Raw genomic sequence first — 23,001 nt, forward strand, 5'->3', positions numbered from 1 at the left:
ATAAAAGAGAAGAGAGAATATTTGGCTCTGAGAATACATTTACTCTCACTGAATGCAGAGTATTTTGACTATTTTTAAAGACAACTTTAATTAGTAAACCGTTAACCAAGTTTGCCACAAGTACTTATATGATATGTATATATGATGAAATGTAGAGGTTTGTGTCATTGAAGTCTCACTTTATTATAATGTGGTATTTCATTCTCAGATCTTTCTGAGTATTGTACCTTTGCCATGATCAACAAGAAACAAACCACAACTCCGATTGAAACTCAGATTAAAACCATGGCAGGTCTTTTTGCTTTAAAATATTTACATGAACAGCTTCCTTTTTTACAGTGATGTTTCCTTCCAAGTAAGGACATTACTCATTACTGGTGCCTGAGCTACTGTACTTTATCCCCTTGTAAAGTCTGTGAGCACATAGGTATGTTTTATGCCAAATGTAGCAAATATGCCCATTTTAAGTAAAAGCTTTGTGTAATCATACATTGTATGTCTCATTCATAATAAACATACAACATATAAAACTTTTTTTTCAACAGATCAATAGTCAGTGGCTTTAAAACATTACATTGCAAGCTATCAGTATCTCTCTGTAAGGAAAACTTCTGGCGTGGCTGATGTGTGGGTGAAACTTAATTGAGATAAAATGTTTGCTATCTAAAAAACAGACAGTAATGCTGAATGTCCTTAACCTCATACAACAACTTCAATTGTACATCCCATAATAATGTCACAGGTAACACAGGGTCACAGCTGGACTTAAATACAAAATGAATGCTTAAAGATCTAATGATGCCAACACATGCTAAATGATTCTCTAAGCTAATAGGTTAGAGCTTAGATAGATAGATAGATAGATAGATAGATAGATAGATAGATAGATAGATAGATAGATAGATAGATAGATAGATAGATAGATATCAGGACCGTATTCATCAGTAGGACAGGATATGAAACCTACTGATAAATGCTGTGAGATATCATAATTGTGAATTCCTGTATAATAAAATATTGGAACAAAATCACAATCAGAAGCTGATCTCTTTAGCTCAAATACACAACCATAATCCCTGTGTTTACGTATGTGTGTGTGTGTGTGTGTGTGTGTGTGTGTGTGTGTGTGCATATGCAACAGTTCATTAGGATAATCCCCTGGACATAAAATGATGGATTCTGCATTTGTATATCAAAACCAGCAAAGAGCTGGGGTTATTCTTATTATCTTGCAACAAACAATGCCACCGTTAATGGGCAAACACTGTAACGTTTCATATGCTGATTAAGTTACCTTTCAAATCAAGCCATGTGATCCCCCCCCCCCCCCCCCCCATGCACATATCCCACATCCCAAGAGTATTTTATTGACACCGTGTCTGTTGTTACACGGGCACAAAATAGTACCACAGTACACTAGACATGAACACTTCAAAAGAGTCTTAAAATAGGTCAGTCGATAATGAGAGATCCATACATCAAAAGCATTTAAATTTTCAAACAGCAAAATGTGCCGGTACTGTTAAATTGAGACTCGTGCGTTTGAAGGGGTCAGTTATTATGACTCTCAGTGGTGTTTCTCACAACAGAACAGTGGTAACTAAATGTTAAAAAGACGGAGAACTCTAAAACACGGCTGCCTTCCGGATATCCACATATACTCTCTCTCTCTCTCTCTCTCTCTCTCTCTCTCGCAGGAACAAACACACATACAAACACACATACTGCTGAGAATCTGGATGTGTATGTGACAAAAATCGTAAGAGTGAGTTTCTTGTGGCAAGGTGCCATCTCTCTTGGGGTTAACACACACGCGCACATCAACACTCGCAACACACACTCGCACTTTAAACACACGGCTGTGTGTGAGGCTGCAGGCTCCGTGGATCCGTGCATGGTGGGGTGGAGAGTGGCTCCCCCGCGGGGACGTGACAGCAGGCTCCCCACCTCTCAACTTCACGCGGCTGGCAACGTTGGACCTGCGCGCCACGTCCTCTCCGGAGCCTCGTGCTCTCACTCTCTCCCTCTCTCACTCTCTCTGCTCCCTCGCTCTCAGCTCGCGCCCCCGTCTCCCCCCGCCCGATACTGCAGCGCGCGGTACTGGATTCAGCGCACGCTCTCTCTCTTTGCCTGCACAAAGCAGCGCACACTTCCCAGATGAGAGAGAGAGAGAGTGAGAGAGAGAGAGAAAGAGAGAGAGAGGGAGAGAGAGAGAGAGAGCGATAAAGAGCACGTTAGAACGGGGGGATTTGTTATGTGCGTGAGACTCTCGCCGCGCGTTCTTGGCGCACGTTGAGTTTATTTGCTGTATCTATTCTATACATCTATACATTCGGACTCCTGTGATTTTAATCTGATGAGACTTTCAACGGTAGACGAAAGGTATGTGAATCTAAGCTTTTTTGCTGCAGTTTTACGAGCTTTTCTCTTTCGTCCCCACAGTAATGATGCAAAAAAGAATATTTTACTGATATAATGATAAACGCCATAAGTCAAATCAAATTTGTTTGTCTTTTTTATTGCAACAAATAAATGGTTTAAAGTCATTTGGCAGTGCTAACATCGTGCTGCTGATGGTCTGCTGCACTTAACGAGACTCTTCTCGTGTAACGTTTCCTGTGACGTGCTGGAGAAATGACAGGTACATGTAGATATGTGCTCACGCAGAGCCGCACGTCCTTCAGATCATCTACGGACGCTGAGGGTCAGGCTTCCACTGCGCTGAAGATGCCTGCTCAAATATTTATCCTGTAAATCCAGCGAGGAATAAGTCATTTAGGACGACTGGGGCGGTTTGAATAAGCTCATATTTCACTTTGCGCAAAGTTAAGTTTCAGGAAGTTATGTCCGTTGCAGGTGTATCGTTTTAAAATATCGTATTCCGTTTTTAAAAATAGCACCGTGTTCACAGCAAACCGGTAGTGACTTGGTGTGACATTGGAGAAGGGTAATCGCACTCAAATGTAAAGCTTTGCTAAGCGGTTTTTTTTTTCCACCTTTAAACCCCGGCAGGGTGTCGAAGTGTTTGTGGCGAGGAGATGAAGACTCTTGGCATTACTTGAGCAGGATAGATGACAGGGGCAGGGGCCCGGAGCTAACATGCAGGGGTCTTCTGGGGCCAAGTCATTTGGCAAGCTATGTTATCAGCACAGGAACAATCACCACCTGGAAAAAAGAGTAACTTGAAGCGCTCCTGTAGTAGGGATGAAATTAAAACACTTCATCAGACTATAAAATTGTGCTGGTGAATTTTTTCTAACAGGGATCTTCTGTAGTTCCTAATTGGAAGCTGTAATCAGCTTTGACATGGTCACTGTGCTCGTGTGCGTGTGTGTATGGTGATCAGGCTATTGTGTTGTTTGTTTGTTTTCTATCGCACACCAAGCCCACATCTGCATGTGTGTTTACAAAGGAATTAATTCCCTTGTTCTGCGCTTCTCTGTATTACCACACAAAAAGCTTTGTTAGCGGTGGTCTCAGCTTTGTCAGCGGTGGTCTGCGGTGCTGATGACAGCCCCAGCGGAGAGTCTCTGTGAACAGGCTCAGCAGTGGCCCCAACTGCACCTGGGAACTGTGGCTTTTTGCTACATCAATACCTGGGCTGCTCCTTTGAGCGCTATCGAGAAGGTCCACAAATCCTGTGAATGTGAGATTAGACGTGGCATTCCGTCTGCACACGGGCTCAGGGTTTTGGGAGGTAGAAGGAGTGGTGGGGGGGGGGGGGGGGGGGTGGGGGGGGGGGGTGTTGGGGGGGGTGGGGGAGGGCAGCTCACACACAATGGGATATTCCATCACTTCATTTGCACAGCCCTTTGTGGAGGTTTAAATACTGAAAAGATCAGAGGGGAAAATGAGAAAGTGTGAAAACATTAAAAAAAAGTGGAATAGAGAAAAACGGAGATAGAGAGAGAGAGAACAGAGAACACTTTAGTATGAAGTGATATTATACTTTTCCATTAAAATCTCACCAACATTAGGTTTCATTGCTGAAGAGTCCCTAATGTCAGTTCTTCATAGCAGTGGATTATTAGATAAGAAAGAAGTGGTGTAATCCCAGTTCACATACACTACTACTCACTTTATCAGAGACAACTTGTACTTATACTCACATATACTTATACTTATTCCACACATAGTGCAGACAACTGTAGTTACAGACTGTAGCTGGGAATGTTAATCTTTGTACATACAGACTGAATGTCTATTTCTCATGACAACGTCACTGGTATTCGAATCATTTTGGGGTCCCCACCCGCCAAGTTCTCAACACATCGTTGGATGTTGTAATGGACGTTAGAGAGGCATGGCTATGGATATTCAGCTGCTATATGAGATTGCTCCACCAGCACATCACACCTACTCAGGACTTCTCCCATCGTCAGAAACTATGGGATGTCCAACACTAAGTGTGCGTAGAGAGCAGATGGAAACGACACACTAGATGTTCACCCACAAGGTGGCTGCTTCCCATTAAGGGGCTTGTGAATGCACATGTGATTTCAGTATGTTTTTTACACATAAAAATACTGAGAATCGAATCTTAACCACAGAAAAGTGTGTGTTTCATATACGTACATTCAAACATCTTCACTCCTTTCATCATGTACTAACATGCTGAGTCACAAGTCAGAGTTTGTTTAGCAGAATCATCTCCCACCAGGTTGGAAGCTTCTCTGGGGTGGGGGTATTTAATTCTGGTGCAGGGGCAGATCTTCCCCTTGCTGTTTGCATCTGGATTCTGATATCGTGCATTAAAAGTTTCTCAGCTCATCTAATGGTGAAAGTCCTGCTGGGGTCTCTACTGGATTTCACTTTGTAGTTATGGTGGGCTTGGGCCGCCTTGCTAGTTGCACAGTGACTCAGAGCCCCTCACTTTGATTCTATTTGGACCTCCTGGTTCTTTTTAGCCAAGGTGATAGTTCTTTAAATGTCATACCAGGATTTCAGGCTGGCTGCTTGTCACCTGAGTTGATAGCAGTACTAGAACTGGCCGTGTTGTGGTTAAGGACGTAACGTCCACTCCCAGAACCACCCGGGCCTGTTGCTCACAGCACTCCACACATGACAAATTCAGCTTTTAATGTTTCGTTCTGATTTTAGAAGCTCACAGAGAAACTTGCTGACTGTGTGAATTTTAACACTCTATCAGTTTTTTACATATGCACACACACACGCACACACACGCACGCACACACACCCAAGAAGGGTTCTCAGGAGACCTTGTATGTATTTCACACTACAATGCTGAATATCTTTATATCTCCTACTACAGTACACTATATCTCATATATACAGTATGTATTTACCACATAAGCAAATCACTGCAAATATGAGGGGTTTTACAAGCTGTATAATTAATAATTATAACCGTGTAGCGAGCTTGTAAAATCCCACATAAACTAATATGACAATGATTCAAGTAGTATGACATCAAGGGATTAAAATTCATGCAGCAATTTCAGCTGTTTGCAGAACCAGGGAGCATAACTGTAGATGCCACAGAGGGTTTAAAGCACATGGCATTCTCAGCCTGCCACGTCTCCACCCAACAACGATAAGGGAAGAAACACAAGGATCACAGAGATTCAGCCTTTATTCGATCATGTAGTTCTATCTCATTCCGCGTGTTATTGCAGTACAGCCTTGAATTTGTCAAAATGACACAAAGATTAGAGGTACAATGGTATTAGCTCTGGTGGAGTTTAGGCATCGTGCTGTTATTAACCTTGACGAGGGTACAAGGAACAGATGTTTGAGCAAAGCTGAGCTTCCATAAAAGTTTTAAGTAGAACTTTTATTTTGAATGGTGATTGTGTTGAAGTTGAAAGAAAGGTCAGGCGAAGAAATTGCGTAATTGTTAAAAACAGCACAAACAACCGCCTGTTTTTCCCCCGTTTCTGAGTCAGGCACCAGCACAAATAAATGATATTTTAGAACGTTGGTCATTTAGTGCTCATAGATGAATCTTTGACAATGGTAGTGCAGAGCCTATACAACTCTACCCTTCCACACATAAAGATGTTATTGGAACTATAAGTTTCTTTATAGAAAACTTCAAGTTTATCATACCCTATATGAGACAGATAATGAACACACCTGGATATTCACAATAACCCATGTGATGGCCTTCGAGAGGTCCAGGAGATGAGATAATCTCAGATTGTTAATAAAAAAGAAAAAATACTGAATGCATTTTCAGAACTGTGGTTTTCCTGAGGATATCATAGATTAGCTTGTGTTTAACCTGTTCAGAGAGTATTCACACTGACCTATAAACAACCTGCTCTTAAGACAACAAGATTTCTTTGGGGCTGACTTATTATCCTGCAAATTAAACAGTGGCTAATACTATATGTAAACACTTCAGGAGCGTCCAGCATGATGGACAGACTGCGTCTCCTAGTGGATCCTCCACTAATCTCCTACAGACAACACAAAAACATTAGACCTGCTCGTCAAGAGCGACATAGTTGACCTTTCAGTTTTCAACTGTGGTACTGTAGCCTGCAACCAATCTAGATGTGATACATTTATTAACACATCCACTAACATCACTGGCACAAAAAGGATAAATTGTCATCATTCAGTCCTCCTCATGCATTACTGCTGGAGTTTTGTACTGTATTACCTGCAAGAAATATAATTAGCATTAAATTGGAGAAAGGAAGAGAATGCTCGCTGATCAGATTGCTGAACACCTTCAGACTAAGAGAATCAATGATTTGTGATTTCCAGTGGCAAAGCATTTTAACACTAGTGGACATTGTATTAATGACATATCTGCAGTGTTGGGAACGTTACTTTAAAAAGTAATTAGTTATAGTTACTCACTACTTGTTCAAAAAAGTAACTGAGTTAGTAACTGAATTACTCTATAATAAAAGTAACTCGTTACCAGGGAAAGTAACTATTTGCATTACAGTAAAAAAAAGTTATATGCCAATGAATAAGGATATTTTGAAAAAGCTGTTTTCACAGTCGAAGTTGAAATGAGTAGATCAGAAAGGTGTTTACCTTTTGATATTTATTGCACATCCACAGACCAGTGCAGTATAAAATACTGCATAAATAAATATATATATATTTTAGTGCTGTCAATTCCAGGTGTCGCGATTAAAAGTCCTCACCAGGATTTTGCTCAAGCTTGCTAGATTTTCTAATTAGCAATCTAGTGGAATCAACACAATCCAGGAAGCCTGAGCAAAATCCTGGTGAGGACTTTTAATCGCGTCACCTGGAATTGACAGCACTAATATATATATATATATATATATATATATATATATATATATATATATATATATATATATATATATATATATTGTGTGTGTGTGTGTGTGTGTGTGTGTGTGTGTGTGTGTGTGTGTGTGTGTGTGTGTGTGTGTGTGTGTGAAATTGGTCTGATTACAATACATTTTTGCTGTTTTATGGATTTTTTCATTAGTGTCTGTGCATGTATGTGTGTGTGTGTGGGTGTGTGTATAGGTGGGTGCCCTCCTTTTGAGATTCCTTTTGCTTACCACTCAGGTTTTTGCCTAGCCGCTGGCTTGCGCGTGCTCGTAGCGGTCTCAAACTGAACATGACAGTGCTGGTTCAGTGATTCTTCTGGCTACAGGCTTACTGAAGACTCTAATGTTTATTCAGCAATATACATGTTCATCCTGTAACTGGGGCAGACTGTAAATTCATGAAACCCCAAAGCATTTTGCATGGCAGACATTGTATACCTACAAATCAGCCATGGGAACTCTGAAAAGTTATCACATAATCAGACATTTTAAATACAGAGAAATATTTTGCCCTTTTGTGTATTTTCTATGTCTACATGAGCCTAATATCTTGTTTACTTGAGAGAAATATTGAGCTTGTAATGAAGGCAGTGTAGTTTATGCCATGCAAGTGTCTTTATGCAGTCATCTGTCAAGATGTGAGAGTGCTCTACTGGGATATCTTGAAAGTGTTTGAGTGCATTACCACATCCAGAGAAAAGCCGGGGTGTTCCTGTGGAGAATACAGCTGTAGTCGCTCAACGTCCTGCCAAGATGAGTCCTGTCACTGCCACCGCCTGCCTCACGTTAACTCCCTCAGGACACTGTCATCACTCAGGCTGTTTGGCGATTAGCATAACACTTTTCCTGAGAGCCAAGAGCTTCCCACTTTTCCCGGGTTGATTTTTTTCACAGAGGACAGGAGATTGCTTACAGACTTAGCTCACTCTTAAAGGACCACTTCACCTAAAATGCCAAGACTGGTAAATTCCAACAGGTGCCCGTCACCTTTCAGCTGGTGCTATGGTATTAGTGAGCAGAATATTCCTAGTCAGTTCTACTACAGCAGATCCCTTCAAGTGGAGATATGAGTTTGAATGGCCGTGTCGAGGGGTTGTGCTCTACAGTATATGAGGAATGCTTCAACAGGAATCTATTAATTATCATAAGTCTTCTCCATCAACAGCAGGGCCCTGTTTTGTTTTGTTTTTTGTAATTTTGACATTTTGCAATGCATTTCCCCAAACACGAGTCCGTTGACTGGCCCAAACGTTCCTTCAATCAGCGTTTTTAGATGTCCATTCTCAAACCCTCCCAATGCTAAAATATGTAAAATAGCACTCAGGGGGCCCAATTTGGTCGGCTTCGTTTGTCTGTGCACCACGAACCATGAAATCCTTCAAGTAAGATTACATCATGGCAGAAATGACAAAGGCTTCACATTACTGTTTCAAAGACAAAAGGTATATAGGACGTTACAGACAGACCGGCTCGCTGGTTTTGTCTTTTTCTGCGCATACAAAACACAGGTGGAAAATCAATTAGATCATCTGTGACACGCCATGAATTTTCTTTCCTCTCTCCTCTCCAGGCGGAGCGCTGGAAATTCAAGCCACCCTGGATGTTAGTTTATCAATGTCATCGAGAAGTCGTGGGCCACTTCGTCTTGGTTCTGGTCTTTGCCCACCGCCGGCACTCCTGGTCACTTAGTATTCCGAGACGGGTTCTCCAGTCGAGGTCCTGCGCCTAAGATTTTCCAATGCTGATGGGGAACTGCCAGTTGCTCCTTCTCTGGTGCCTTCTGGACAAAAGCTTTGTTTCACCCACACACTCCTCTTCATCACAAAGCAGGCTGGGAAAAGATCACCACCGGGGATTGTGGGACCACAGGAGACATGGTGCAGCAGGGCTTCACAGGGTCAAGCGAGGCTGGGTGTGGAACCAGTTCTTTGTGCTGGAAGAATATATGGGATCTGAGCCACAGTATGTTGGAAAGGTAAACCTCTTAACGTTTATTCTGGTATACAGTTTGCTCCAGTGTTTTCTAACCCCATTTTGTTTACCGTTTGAACTAAGTTACAGTTTTCTAAAGGGATCAACCGAGCAGCTTATTTAGCTGTGATGAAAGTGTCACAGAAGTCTAAATCCTTCAAGCAGCTCAAAAGCACTGCAGGAATGCAGCGATGATGTCGGCTCTGAGAGGTCGGGCTTTGGTTTTATTCCCTTTAATTTTTTAAATGATTAAATTTTCTGGTTACTCTAAATGATACCTTTTGATTAGGTGATTTGAGTATTTATGAGTCTCACTCAGGTGCCGTGTATACCTGTAAATGTTATGAAGTACAAATATCTTTACATCCTTATTCATAGGGGCATACTTTTACCAGTTTTACAGATTTTGTCAGATTTATATTTTTTCTATATTAAAATACTCAGCAGAACATTTTTTTATAATCCTAACAGATTGATGTTGGCTAGGTCATTGCGAGATTGGCTGTGACATGTCATGGGAACTACTGTGTAACGTCTCCACCACTAAACACAGATTCTGGATGCAGAGTGCAGACTCAGGGTTAAGGGGATTTTACACACCCTTATTTTTCCTAAATTAAATGTCAAGGCATCCTGCAAAATCGGCTTGATCTTAGCACCTTTAGTTTAAATGGGATCATGGCTAAATTGAATCGTCTTCAGGCAACATGACCGTAATGGCGTCCAGCCTGCCAGGGGGCCGAGTGGGAGCGAGAAGGGGGGGGGGGGGGGGTGGTCCGAGCCCTCCGTCACACACACGTGTTCCTCCAGCATGGCCGGCGGTTTACACCTCCATCCAGATGACACAGTGGCTGGTTAACCCAGGAGGAGCTAGCCGAAAGAGGGGACGAAGCTCTAATTTAAGAGGTTCTGCCTTGATGGACAAAGCTTTCGATTTTTTTTAAGCCCTTTTAGGTGTGACGTGGCCGCGCCATTCAGAGATGCAAAGTGGGCTCTCGTGGCTTCGTTTCATGAGCTGCATCGCTGAGCAGAAAGTCAAACGACGCGTCGTGTGCAGTTAGAGCCTCCCTGTGCTTTAGCGTGAAGTGCACCTGGGAGAGCTGAAGCAACGTCTTCGCCCTGTAATAGTTAAGATGAAGATGCTCCTCAAACCGCAAAGCTTTTGCAAGCAGGACCCAGAGTTCATGGTTTAACAAAAGTGAAGAAGACAACGTTTGGCGTGGAAATGTTTAGTTGATTTGGAGGTACAACGAACATTGAGCAGCTTCAGGAGAACAACTTTACTCAACATCTGCACTGGGTTTTATGTGAAAACCCCATAAGCTTATGCATAAGGTCTGTAGGAAGTCCAGATAAAAATGACACACACACACAAGCACACACACACACACACACACACACACACACACACATTATATATATATATATATATATATATATATATATATATATATATATATATATATATATATATATATATATATATATATATCTATATCCAGAGGTGGGCAGTAACGAAGTACATTTACTTAAGTACTGTACTTAAGTACAGTTCTTGAGTATTTGTACTTTACTTAAGTTGATTTTTTTTAAATACTTATGACTTTCACTTCACTACAGTTGAATAACAAATACAGTACTTATCACTCCACTACATTTCTGTCCAGCTCTCGTTACTCGTTACTTCCACACACAACTCTCCTCCCCTCCCCCGATAGTATTTTCACAGGTGACAGCCTATCAGCAATCAAGGATGTGTCTGTGAGGTGTAAAATCAAGTTCGGTGTCGCTAGTCGTTCTTTTCCTAAATAACAGCAACATGAGCGGAGACGGCGGTGATGGAGCATGCCAGGGTTGCCAACTTTTCAAGATCGCTTGGAGGGAGATTTGAACCTGGACTTGGTGGCGAGTGTAAATTGTTGATCGGGGGGTGGCGAACGTTACCGGGGCGGTGAAAATGGACACAAATTAAGTATTATATCGCGATCGCCGGTGGTTGATAGATATAGATCAGAGGTAAATAAACTAGATTTTTTATCGGCGTGAGATATCGGAAGTGTGGCGTGAGAGCGTGTGAAAACGGTCAAATGCGTGTGTCTCACGCTCAATGCGTGAGAGCTGGCAACCCTGGCATGCTCTTTTGCACCCATGGCTGTATCTCGACAAAATGTTCCAGTTTTCTGAACGGATGAATCATTCCTATCGTTTTAAATGCATGCTTTGTTTGCCAAAAACAAACTATATCACTGCATACCAAAATTCACCGTCCCACCTGAGGAAGTATATTACGGTATGCAGCCTAAATGTTTTGTTAAGTGACTATGTAGTCAGAGGAGCTTTGCAGTAAGGCTAGTGAAATGACTTTGCCAGCTCACTCCACTGCTAGGTCTGCTAGGATCACTATAAATAATGTTAACATTATATTGGCAAGTAATTCAAACTACGGAAACATCAATAAGGGAAACCGTGTGGGTTAATCGAATCTTGTCAAATAATGTTTCCATTCTAATGTCAGTGTAGAATTAATGTCAATAATTCTAATGTGGCTGTGATTTCTAGTTTGAAAAGAGTTTGTTAGCATGTTGGGTGGCATGGAGTTGGTGGGCTTTAGCCATACTGCAAAAGGTTGTAGCAAGGTTAGACTACCAAGATGCCACACTGCTAATTTTACTTTGTCTTTGTTTATATTGACTGTAGCATAATGTTGTATTGGATGACTGAATACCTAACTAACAAAGAGAGAAAACCGTCATTTTATTATTGACTTTTAATATGGTAACATAATTTGCTTAAACAGGTTAGGCTAGGCTAATCAGTGAATTGTGGTTTTAGAAAATGTTTTTGTTCCATAAACTAAAGTGTAGGTTAAACTTTTCTGCTACCACTACCTGAATGATGTACATCATTGGAATATGCCTTATGGATTATTATCAAAGACTGTATGAATATTATGCCCAAAGAGGATTTGTAGGATGTATAATACCTTTAAACTAACTTTTTTACAAATGTGACGGAAGGTGTACTTTAATACTTAAGTATTTTTAAAAGCAAGTACTTCAGTACTTTCACTTAAGTAAGATTTTGAACATGCAACTTTCACTTGTATCTGAGTAGCATTTGACCAGTGGTATCTGTACTTTGACTCAAGTAATGAAATTGAGTACTTCGTCCGCCTCTGTATAAATCACACAATGGTTGCATATCAATACCCATTACACAATGGTTCCATATCTGTCCTAGCATGAAGACCACCTCAGTTCTTCATGCGATTTCTACTAGACGCATATAATCATTCTTTACCGTGTAACACAATCATGAACTGTGGTCAAAGGAGGCATCTCGCGATGCATCCCAGCCAGTGCTTCTGATGCTAGTGTAGTGGTGGTGCAGTTTAACTGAATGAGAGAAGTAGAATGAGGAACACCTCACACACTTTGAGCCTGTTCTGATATTGTATGATGTTTTGTTCAACTTCTTATTCTTGTTCACAACTTGTCCTATGTTGAAACCTGGCCAGTAAACGCTGGCGTCAGTAATATACACAGCAAATGTGTATTAAGTCTTATTTCAGAACTGTCTAGGGCTAATTAACAAAGACCACAACACATGATAACAGAAAGAAAACATGTCCAGATAACCATCATCATGTGAAAATACTGTATTGTCTTCAATAACTGATGCACATAAACATGTCAATTCCATAACAAATATAACATATAAAGAATTCACGTGTGAGTTAATGCAAAAATAACAAGTAGATGACAAATAACTAGAAAAAAATCTCCAAACAATTATCCTGACACTTCTTGGCCTTCTCCTGACCTTTAACATTTTATGTTGTCCACACTCAGGCCTTAACACTTTGATCTACACTGTATGGTGTCATGTATAGCTCCGCCTTCCACCACCAGTCGTGTGGTTTGGTCCCGCCTCCTTCCTGTCAGTCATGTCTTTGTTTTCGTTTCCTGTGTGTTCCCCTGTCACTCCCCTGTCATTTGTAACTCCGCCCCCTCGTCATTGAGTCCAGCGGTGTCTTATTTAGTTTCTCGTTATCTCCTGTGTATTTTATCCCTGTGTTTTGTCAAAACCCTAGTTGGTTGTTGCATGTATGTAAGTCTGTGAACTCATGTGTTTATATCTTGGTAACGCTCTGTGTTTGTAAGTACGGTAAGGAAGTAAGGAATTTTCTTTGGTAATATTGGCCAGTGGCCACTTTGGTGATGAGTTTCTAACTCTTTGGGAAATGGTAAAACCACAAAACTGAAAAATGTATCGCTGGGAGCTTCTCAGACGAATATAATTTTTGATCACCTTCCATTTCAAATGTATTCAGCCTATTTGGGTGAATGGAGAATGTTGGAGAAGGAGAAGGTTGCAGAACGCTGCACTTATGGCACAGGATCACCCAGATCTGCATAACCATCTCCCTGATGCCTGCTTTACATCTGCCAAGTGCAGAGCCTGCTCCCATGACTGCTCCACAAACCCTGATGATCTTGAACGTTACCTTGACCATTCCAATTCAAATGTTCTTGGCACATGTGTGCAAAACTGCAGAAGGCCAACCTCCACCCTGCGGAATCCGCACCCTGTGTCTTGATTAGCCCTAATTAATGTTTGCCCAGTTCTTAGGGGCCCTAGGTCAAATGGCCAGCGTTCAGGGATGGGCAGTGTTTCTTTGATGGGCTAATTAAACTGAGTGTTACCTATACAGGCAAATATAATGATTTACTGGGCACTGTCCTTTTAACCTAGTGCCTTCAGACTTGGCAGAGGCAGTTTGTCTGAGGCCAAATTTGGTGCCCCTAAGTCACTGCTGGATCTGCAGGCTTCTGCAATATTCATTTCGCTTTCCATTAAAATGCACTTGGCCTGTTTGGGCAAAGGCTAAAGGTCGCAGAAGGCTGAGCATGTGCCCTAGAGCCTCTGGGTTGACTGGTTTGTGTGCCTTGTTTGAGGTTCCTTGGTTGTATGACTGCTCTCCGTGTTCCCTGGAGTGTTTACTTTGACCTTTCAGTTCAAAAGCACCATTATGGCCAGTGGAAACCATTGCAGAAGGCTGACCATGCAACCTAGGGTCTTCAAACTCTACCAGGCAAAGTTATATTGAGGGTATTCACTCCATAGCAGAATGCCAAGATGGTACACATTTTGAGACTGCACCATGAGAATTGTGCAGCATTATTGTTTATTTTTATTATATTGTCATGAATTGTCATCAATATATATTTTCCTCAAAGGGGAAGATATGATTTGCTAATAATTAAATTTCCAAATGTTCCTGTATACATAATCTTTATGCAAGGCTAAAAGGTAGAAGAATCTGAATACATTCATGTAAACATTGATTTTTGATTTTTTTTCCTGCAATTGTTCCACAAAATCACTAAGTAGCATATTATATTGCTTAACTGCCATTGTTAAAGAGCAGATTGTGCAGAAGTGGTAACTTCTGTAAATACCACACTGCCCCTTACAGTGGTAACTCGTGCAGAAATACCACACTGCCCCTTACAGTGGTAACTCATGTAAGAATACCACACTGCCCCTTACAGTGGTAACTCATGTAAGAATACCACACTGCCCCTTACAGTGGTAACTCATGCAGGAATACCACACTGCCCCTTACAGTGGTAGCTCACGTAAGAATACCACACTGCCCCTTACAGTGGTAACTCACGTAAGAATATCACACTGCCCCTTACAGTGGTAACTCATGCAGGAATACCACACTGCCCCTTACAGTGGTAACTCATGTAAGAATACCACACTGCCCCTTACAGTGGTAACTCATGTAAGAATACCACACTGCCCCTTACAGTGGTAACTCATGTAGGAATACCACACTGTCCCTTACAGTGGTAACTCATGTAAGAATACCACACTGCCCTTTACAGTGGTAACTCATGCAGAAATACCACACTGCCCCTTACAGTGGTAACTCATGTAGGAATTCCACACTGCCCCTTACAGTGGTAGCTCATGTAAGAATACCACACTGCCCCTTACAGTGGTAACTCATGTAAGAATACCACACTGCCCCTTACAGTGGTAACTCATGTAAGAATACCATACTGCCCCTTACAGTGGTAACTCATGTAGGAATACCACACTGCCCCTTACAGTGGTAACTCATGCAGAAATACCACACTGCCCCTTACAGTGGTAACTCATGCAGAAATACCACACTGCCCCTTACAGTGGTAACTCATGCAGGAATACCACACGGCCCCTTACAGTGGTAGCTCATGTAAGAATACCACACTGCCCTTTACAGTGGTAACTCATGTAAGAATACCACACTGCCCCTTACAGTGGTAGCTCATGCAGAAATACAGAGAGCCCCTTAAAGGATTTGGAGCCTTACTATGATTTAACAAATCCCTTCAAACATGGTGGTGTAGTATTATGGATAATCTTAATCGACAAACATTTGAATACATAATTAGGTGATCAAATCAAAATTAACACTTCATTTAGAAAGTATTTGACAGTGGTAATCTTGTGATTTAAAATATTTTAATGTAGGTTCTACAACCAGAAAACCTAGATATTTAAATTGCTCCACATTTTTAAAATCTTTAGATCATTCGTAAAAATGTCAGGATGAGTCCTGTGCTTTTGTTTATTAATGAAATACATGGAAACCATTTTCTCAATATTCAGAGTTCAACTGGAATAAGTCTTTGCCACTTTGCAACTTTATGTATAGCTTGTGATAATTTGATAATTACTGCATTGTTGCCATGGAGCGGGCTGTGTTTACAGAAAACCTTTGCGTCTCCACACCAGTGCATACTGACGGCTGGTCATTAATATAATGAATAGGTCCTAATAGAGAGCCCTGCAAAACTGACGTCGCAAACTTTGGATAAAAAGGAATCTCACACACACTGAGACCAACCAGATAAATAGTGCATTCTCCACTATTGCTTTTCCATGTATCATTTAACAAAATGAATTTAATGTATAATGAAAAAAGTATTTGATGATTTAGTGTCAAAGGTCTAATGCAGATGATTAAGTCCAACCACCCCTCATATCCAGTTGAGCCTTGATCATTTCAATGAAAACACAACATGCTGCTCCAATCTAATTATTTTTTTCAAAATCCATAGTGAGATGTAATCATTCAGAATCAAGATGTACTGCTCAGCAACTGAAGCCTTTGAAACAGCAGGGAGAAAATTAATTGGTCTGTAATTACTTACTTCCTGTCTATCAAGTGATTTCTAATGTGGTAGATAATTCGCTCTCCTGAATGGACACATTTATAATGTACGTTACTGGAGATAGTGAATTACTTCTGTTTTTTGAGAAACAGCAAGTCAATTCAAAAGATTATTTAAAAAATTGATTCAATAATTTTAATTATTCAATCAAATGGGACTGAACAAAGAAAAGACACAAACACGTCCAAATGAGGCTACAAACAAGGAACAGGTGATGTACTGTAACTCCAGCCAAAACCAAAACAGGAACATGAATAAATCAGGACCAACCTATGAGCGCGTGTTCAGGATGCCAAGGCCATCAGGACACGGGGGGGGGGGGGTCCAAATGTGACAATATAATTTCATTAGGTTTGTCTTATTTAATTCATCTTGGGGATACACAAAATTTGTCCCTTCCAATTTGTTCTTTCTAACTTGTCTTTACTTTTTTATCATGTCTTTGTCAGCTTTCTAGCCACATAAATTAGATTTTTTTTTACATACCTGTGACAAAATTATTATTAACGTTTATATTATATTGTCCAATTTGTTCGTAAAGACCAAGTCCAACAAGGTGTGACAATCATTTGAGTCAACAGGAAGCTTTATGTAGTAGCCAATAAGCCTTTCCTTCATGATTTATATTACGGTATATTTATTTGTTCAAGTTAAAATCTCCCACAATGAACACTCCGTGGCCTCATACTGTTTAAAACATTTAGTTATAAAAAAAACGTAGCTTTCGCAGGACAATGTAATACTACTTCCAACAAACTCCAAAAGGACAAATGGTAATATTCCTATGAACGCCTTCCATCACATTAAACAATACCCAATTCCCCATTACTGTATCTCTGTCTGCATTATAAACATCCACATGGAGTTTTGGGGGTTAACAAAATTCTCCCAAGCTGGAGTTTCTTAGTAAAGATGTTCAGTCTTTATCACAGTGCTCTTTACACTTACAGGGCATTATCTTGAGGTCTGTAACACGAGTTCACTAGGGCATTCACTAGGGCATTATCTTTAATTTGTGACAGCTTCGGTTTGTCATCCTGCAGCAGAAAGACAATCAAGACAGAATTCAGATACTGTCATTGATCTGTGAGCAGTAAATGCAAAATGAGAATAATCACATGGCCCTTTTTCTAAATCTTCACACCCGGGACTTGGACATCAGCACTGAACAATTCACTGGGGCAGAGAAACATCCAATACCTCAGTGTTTTAAGTAATCATTTGTCTCCTGTTTTGATGTTCAGGCTGCCAGCAGCATGCATATACTCAACCATCACACAAGCGGAGCAGATTGCATATCGAAGTACACTTTTCAAATCGATAGTGATGCATCTGAGTGGAAGAATGGTCACGAGCCACAAGTGCGGTCAAAATCCCCAAACGCAACAGCCATGTTCCTTCCATTATTCTGAAAGGCTGTGGCATAAATTTAGGAAATATTTTTGCATCACTGAAATAACCTAGAGAAAGGCATGATACAAAAATGTTGGTTGTCAGTCCAATGCAAAAGAGATATTTTATTATATCCACTAAGCAATTCCCATTATAGGTGTCCTACTTTAGCTAACGCTAACACAAGAGAAATTGTTTATCTGACAGCAGCATTCTGCTTGTTGGAGGTTCAAAAATAGCATTACACAGTAAAGATATTACACTGGCCTTTATACATGTTAGCTTTATTTAGTTTAATGAATGAACAATAACAGTAACATTGTCTTTATTTACCAGACAACATATACAATAATTAGACATAAAATGAGGAAATGTTTTCATGTCTCTGTTGCATAAGCACATGAAAGTGCTGATACAGGAATTTGTATATTAATTTCCCAGTGAAAAAATCACAATATTAATATAACATAACATAAAAAGAACATACTGTACTGTATCTCTGTCACAAAATATTTTCATGACTACATCGCAGATTGGATTGAGTCTGGGGTTGATAACAAATATCTCTGTGAAATACCTAAAACTATGTATTTCTAATTTGCAATGGGAACAGACTGATATTTCTTGCTTTGCGTATAAAAAAAGGCCTGGGTTTTATTTTGAAAATGTGCAGTGTTTTTGGGCAATTATTTTGAAAGCCTGCTGAAAAAAAAACTATTATTCAAAGAGTAGATTGCAAACACTCAATGTTCAACAAATAGGTTCCCAGATGTATAAATGTATCTCATGCTGAGATGGTCAAATGAATGGTGTTCTTTTTCAACTCAAATGTCAAAGCAATGCACATGAATTCATTATTAATTATTATTAATAATTTATTGCCATATGCAAATAAAACTACTGGATGGAAGATATTGCAGATGTGGAGATATTACTTATGTCTATATCTTTATTTCTGTAATAACAGAGTATTCAAAATTAATAACTTCCGAGACCACACCACACCCCCATCCATCGTTACCAGTTTTCCGACACCCTTGAGCCTTTCACACCTGTTTTGACTGTATGCACTCCTAAAATATGCACTTTCATAGCAGTTTGATTGCACTTTTTTAAAAACACAGTTCACCAGTAAGTCCTCTCATGTGAACAACACACTCCCTGCCCTTTACAATAGGGATAAATTATCTCACTGTCACAATTTGCTGTGCATTTGTGACCTTTAAAATGACATTTCATATCCAGAGTGAATTTTTCTTGTTCCTACTATTGTAAGAGGTTTCACCTCTGCAGTCCATGTGAGGCCTTGTCTGGCTTTATTGGCAGTTAACATCCATAACAGTGTGCCTGCTGATTGAAAGGCATCCACTCTTAATTTATAACCCCCACTGACATTCTCCATAAAAGATTAACCATATGAATCAAGCTGGTTGCAAAACCTCCTTTGATACCTTTATTATCATGGATTATCTGTTACATTATTACCCGTTCCAGGACCTGGACTATGTAATGAATTCCTTCATTCGATGGCTCGTTGTACCTCATCTAATGGGATTTTTTAATTAGCTTGACATGGCTTATATGCTGAGAGAGAGAACGCCGTTTCTCAGGATGGCCTTAGTCAGCCACACCGTTACAAAGACGAGAGTCGACACGGGAGGTCGAGTCTACGCTGCTGGGGTCAAGCCCCTGTACGAGGCGACTGCGTCTCCGTCTGGATCCATTTGACAAACTGTAGAAGCAGTATCTCCTTTGCTTTCTTAAAGGTTTTGAAACTCATGGACTGAATACTAGTCGCCCATTCATTCAGGGGTGAGGATTACATTTAGTTGAGACTATGTTTAGCTCGTATGGTGTCACGTGATTTAATGAGTGACTCTGAATTAGATTTTCAGCTGATTGAAAATAAAATAACTCTGTGGGAGTCATGCTTGGACATGCTTGTGATAAACCTCTCACAAGATTTTTTAAAATTATTATTATGAATGGATAACGAAAGAGAATCCAAAAGTTTAATTTATATAGCCCAAGGGCACAAGCACAAGACATGAGCTAACAAGACTCAAAATAAAGAGACGTTATGATGACAGGGCAGAAAGCTAACGGTCCCGACAAAAAAACACATTAACAATACAAGTCATAACATTGTCAAATGCAAATGCTGAAACCAGAGAGAGGCTTTGAGTTCCGATCTGAAAGAAGAGAGAGAACAAGAGAAGTAAGTGAGAAAATTGCAGAAGGGTTTTCCAAAGTTTTAGTGGCAGGACGCTAATGGTTCTACACCCAGCACAGGGCATTTTAACCTATGGAGCTGAGAGAAGGTCTGGTTGAAGATCTAAGCAAGTGAGTAGGAGACTATTGGTGAAGGAGGTCAGTGGAATGAGACGGTGCAAGACCATTCAAGGATTTGTGGGTAAGCAGAAGAAATGTGAAATTTGTACGGCAGGTAGGGAAAGTGGATAGAACAGTAACGGAGTGATAGGAACAGAAAAAGAAACCTGGTAACAGAGTTTTGAACACACTGCAGTAGCAAAAGAGTTTTATTAGGAATGAGAAGAGAGAGAGAATAATTATGCTTGGATGAGATGAGTCTGCAGTAAAGTTACTGGTTGATAAGCATGGGACATATTCATGCAATATTACTGACATGAAAGAAAGACTTTTTAATGTGAGGCTCTAACAGTTGAACGTTCAAAGTGGGACGGACAGACACACCATCATTACTAAACATAAAGTCAGTCCACTCTGAAACTATACGTTTGGGGTCGGACAATTTGAAGAAGTTCGCGCTCAACAGCCTTTATGTATATATCGGCCTAGTATTGATGGAGAAACCGCCAGTTCAACACGTAGAATGCTAACCGTTCTTTTACTAACGTCTTTTTTATATCTCTCCTTGCCTTGCTGTGGTGAACATTGCAGCTACACAGCGACCTGGACAAAGGGGTCAACTTGGTAAAGTACACACTGTCTGGAGAGGGAGTCGGCTCCATCTTCACCGTCGAGCCGACCACGGGGGACATTCACGCTGTCCAGAGTCTCGACCGCGAGGTGAAGCCATATTACATGCTCCGGGCCCAGGCTGTGGACGTGCTGACCGGGAAACCCCTAGAGCCGGAGTCTCAGTTTATTATCAAAGTCCAAGACATCAACGACAATGAGCCCAGGTTTCTGGAGGGTCCTTACTCCGCCAGTGTTCCAGAGATGTCACCTATAGGTAAGCATGTCACCTATAGGTAAGCATGTCACCTATAGGTAAGCCAGGGTGTCGTCACGGCCCCGTGTGTCTGCGCAGGTGATAAAGTGGAAGCCGTCACCCTTAAGCACATCTCATGAATGTGAGACGAGGACTTAACCTTGCCTTTGGGCTGCGTGGCGAAATTCATCCCTTAAATGACTCGTCTTGGTTACTTCGAATACGGCACCATTTTTTATCCGACAGAAAATAGATGAACGTGATTACACGTGATGTATCAGGGGGATTGCTTTTCAGCAAAGGAAATAACATATGGTTGCTATGGTATTCCAGTTTGGGTCGTGAATACCTCCTTTGTAATTCTAGAGAGCAATGCAATATGTAAATTTGGTTTTATTTATTTATTTCTATTTCATCTTTTTTCTGCAGTTCCAGTTGTGATTACACATAGCCTACATATATAATCCCGAGACTTCTTGTATTATAATAAAAGAAAGCATTGTTTATTGCCAGTGTTAGTCCTCCTACACACATTTGTAGGTTTCTAATTGTAAGCCTCAATAAGCTTACAATACAGCGATATTAACAGAGTTATTCTGTAGTTGTTCTATTACTACAGTAACTATGTTTCATTAGAATATAGTTAGATAAGCTCCAACATATCAGAATTGACTCTGTTCTAGCTAATTAGAATTTGTTCTAGTCTAGACTTTAATTGTTCTAGAAAGGGGGGGAAATGTTATTCTGATTTACTAAAGCATGTCAGGCTACTTCTGTGTTAATTGGAAAACATAATTAGAAATGTTTACTGTTTATTTAAGCTTTGTCAGTATATTACTTCACACATCCACTACTTGTGTTTGCAAGGAAGCGTACTTCAAGGGACAGGTCCCATGTCCAATCTTTTACGTTTGTAAAGCAGATAATGCCCGCTAGCAGATTCGTTTAATTGCCTTTCTTGCATGTTCAGTAACCAACTCACAACGAAACAGAATTGCTCTAGTGTGACATTCTGCCCTTTAACAAGCCTGCACACTTTTTTTCTTAACAATGACAAATGGACAGTCGAAATGGCCGATGCGTTTCCAGACAATCCCATTGACCAGTCTGCGGTGTTCGCTTCTGCGCTTTGGCTCTTGTGAGGGTGGGGTCAGAGCACCGTGGTCGCCGAGCACCGTGGTCGCAGAGCAGCGGGGGTCGCCGAGCAGCGGGGGTCGCCAAGCCGTATGGTGTGCGGGCAGAAAGCACCCCTGTAGATTAGTGCCCTTGTCTCCACGGTGACAAAGGCTCCCAGGACCAAATCGAATTGATCACATGCAAAATCCTTTTTGATTAGCTTTAAGAAGTTTTGTTTTGCATACTGTACTGCTTTCTGTTTTTCTCTTTTGTTTCACCATATTATAAGTCGTTTTTCTTGAATTGTTATAACACATCTGGACGGATTTCACATTCTTTCCAGCATGTCTATTTCAAAACATTGCCAGTTATTTGCTTTGAAATGGCCTAGCTGTGATGATTCCACAGATGAGTCCCAGTTAGCTGTTGTGTGTGGCTGTGTGTCTTCACTGTAGCCAGCAGAGCTGTGGCTGCTGTAGTCAACAGTCCAACACACTCTCACGTGTCTGTTCCAACAGGCACGTATGTGATGCAGGTCACAGCCACGGACGCTGACGACCCCACTTACGGCAACAGCGCGCGGATTGTGTACAGTATCCTCCACGGCCAGCCGTACTTCTCGGTGGACCCCAAGACTGGTAGGAGACTCTGGTAGTACTTGGTGGCACTGCAGAGCTGACTTCCTGAGCCCAGATGGTCTCTGGCTTTCTAATTATGAAACCAGGGTAATTATAATGTTTGGCTACGCACTCAGCATATTAATCAGAGACGGAGGGTTTACACAAGGGCGGCGCTGTTCTGATAA

General features: G+C 40.9%; 1 protein-coding gene across 2 annotated transcripts in view; it reads left to right on the forward strand.

The window, feature by feature from the left end:
* The first annotated feature begins 2,145 nt into the window (after positions 1-2,145).
* Positions 2,146-23,001, forward strand: part of cdh12a (cadherin 12a) — a 35,121-nt gene continuing 14,265 nt past the window's right edge. Inside the window, exons 1-4 of one of the 2 annotated variants that reach the window (XM_076981799.1) lie at positions 2,146-2,382; positions 8,860-9,264; positions 20,807-21,101; positions 22,715-22,834. In XM_076981799.1, coding sequence (XP_076837914.1) covers positions 9,028-9,264; positions 20,807-21,101; positions 22,715-22,834 — 652 coding nt within the window. In that variant the 5' untranslated portion in view covers positions 2,146-2,382; positions 8,860-9,027. Of the gene's footprint in view, positions 2,383-8,859; positions 9,265-19,926; positions 20,298-20,806; positions 21,102-22,714; positions 22,835-23,001 lie in introns of those variants that run through there. The other variant, XM_076981800.1, reaches the window with a different exon arrangement.

The sequence above is a fragment of the Brachyhypopomus gauderio genome, chromosome 19 (genome assembly GCF_052324685.1).
Source record: "Brachyhypopomus gauderio isolate BG-103 chromosome 19, BGAUD_0.2, whole genome shotgun sequence".
Taxonomy (NCBI): Eukaryota; Metazoa; Chordata; class Actinopteri; order Gymnotiformes; family Hypopomidae; genus Brachyhypopomus; species Brachyhypopomus gauderio.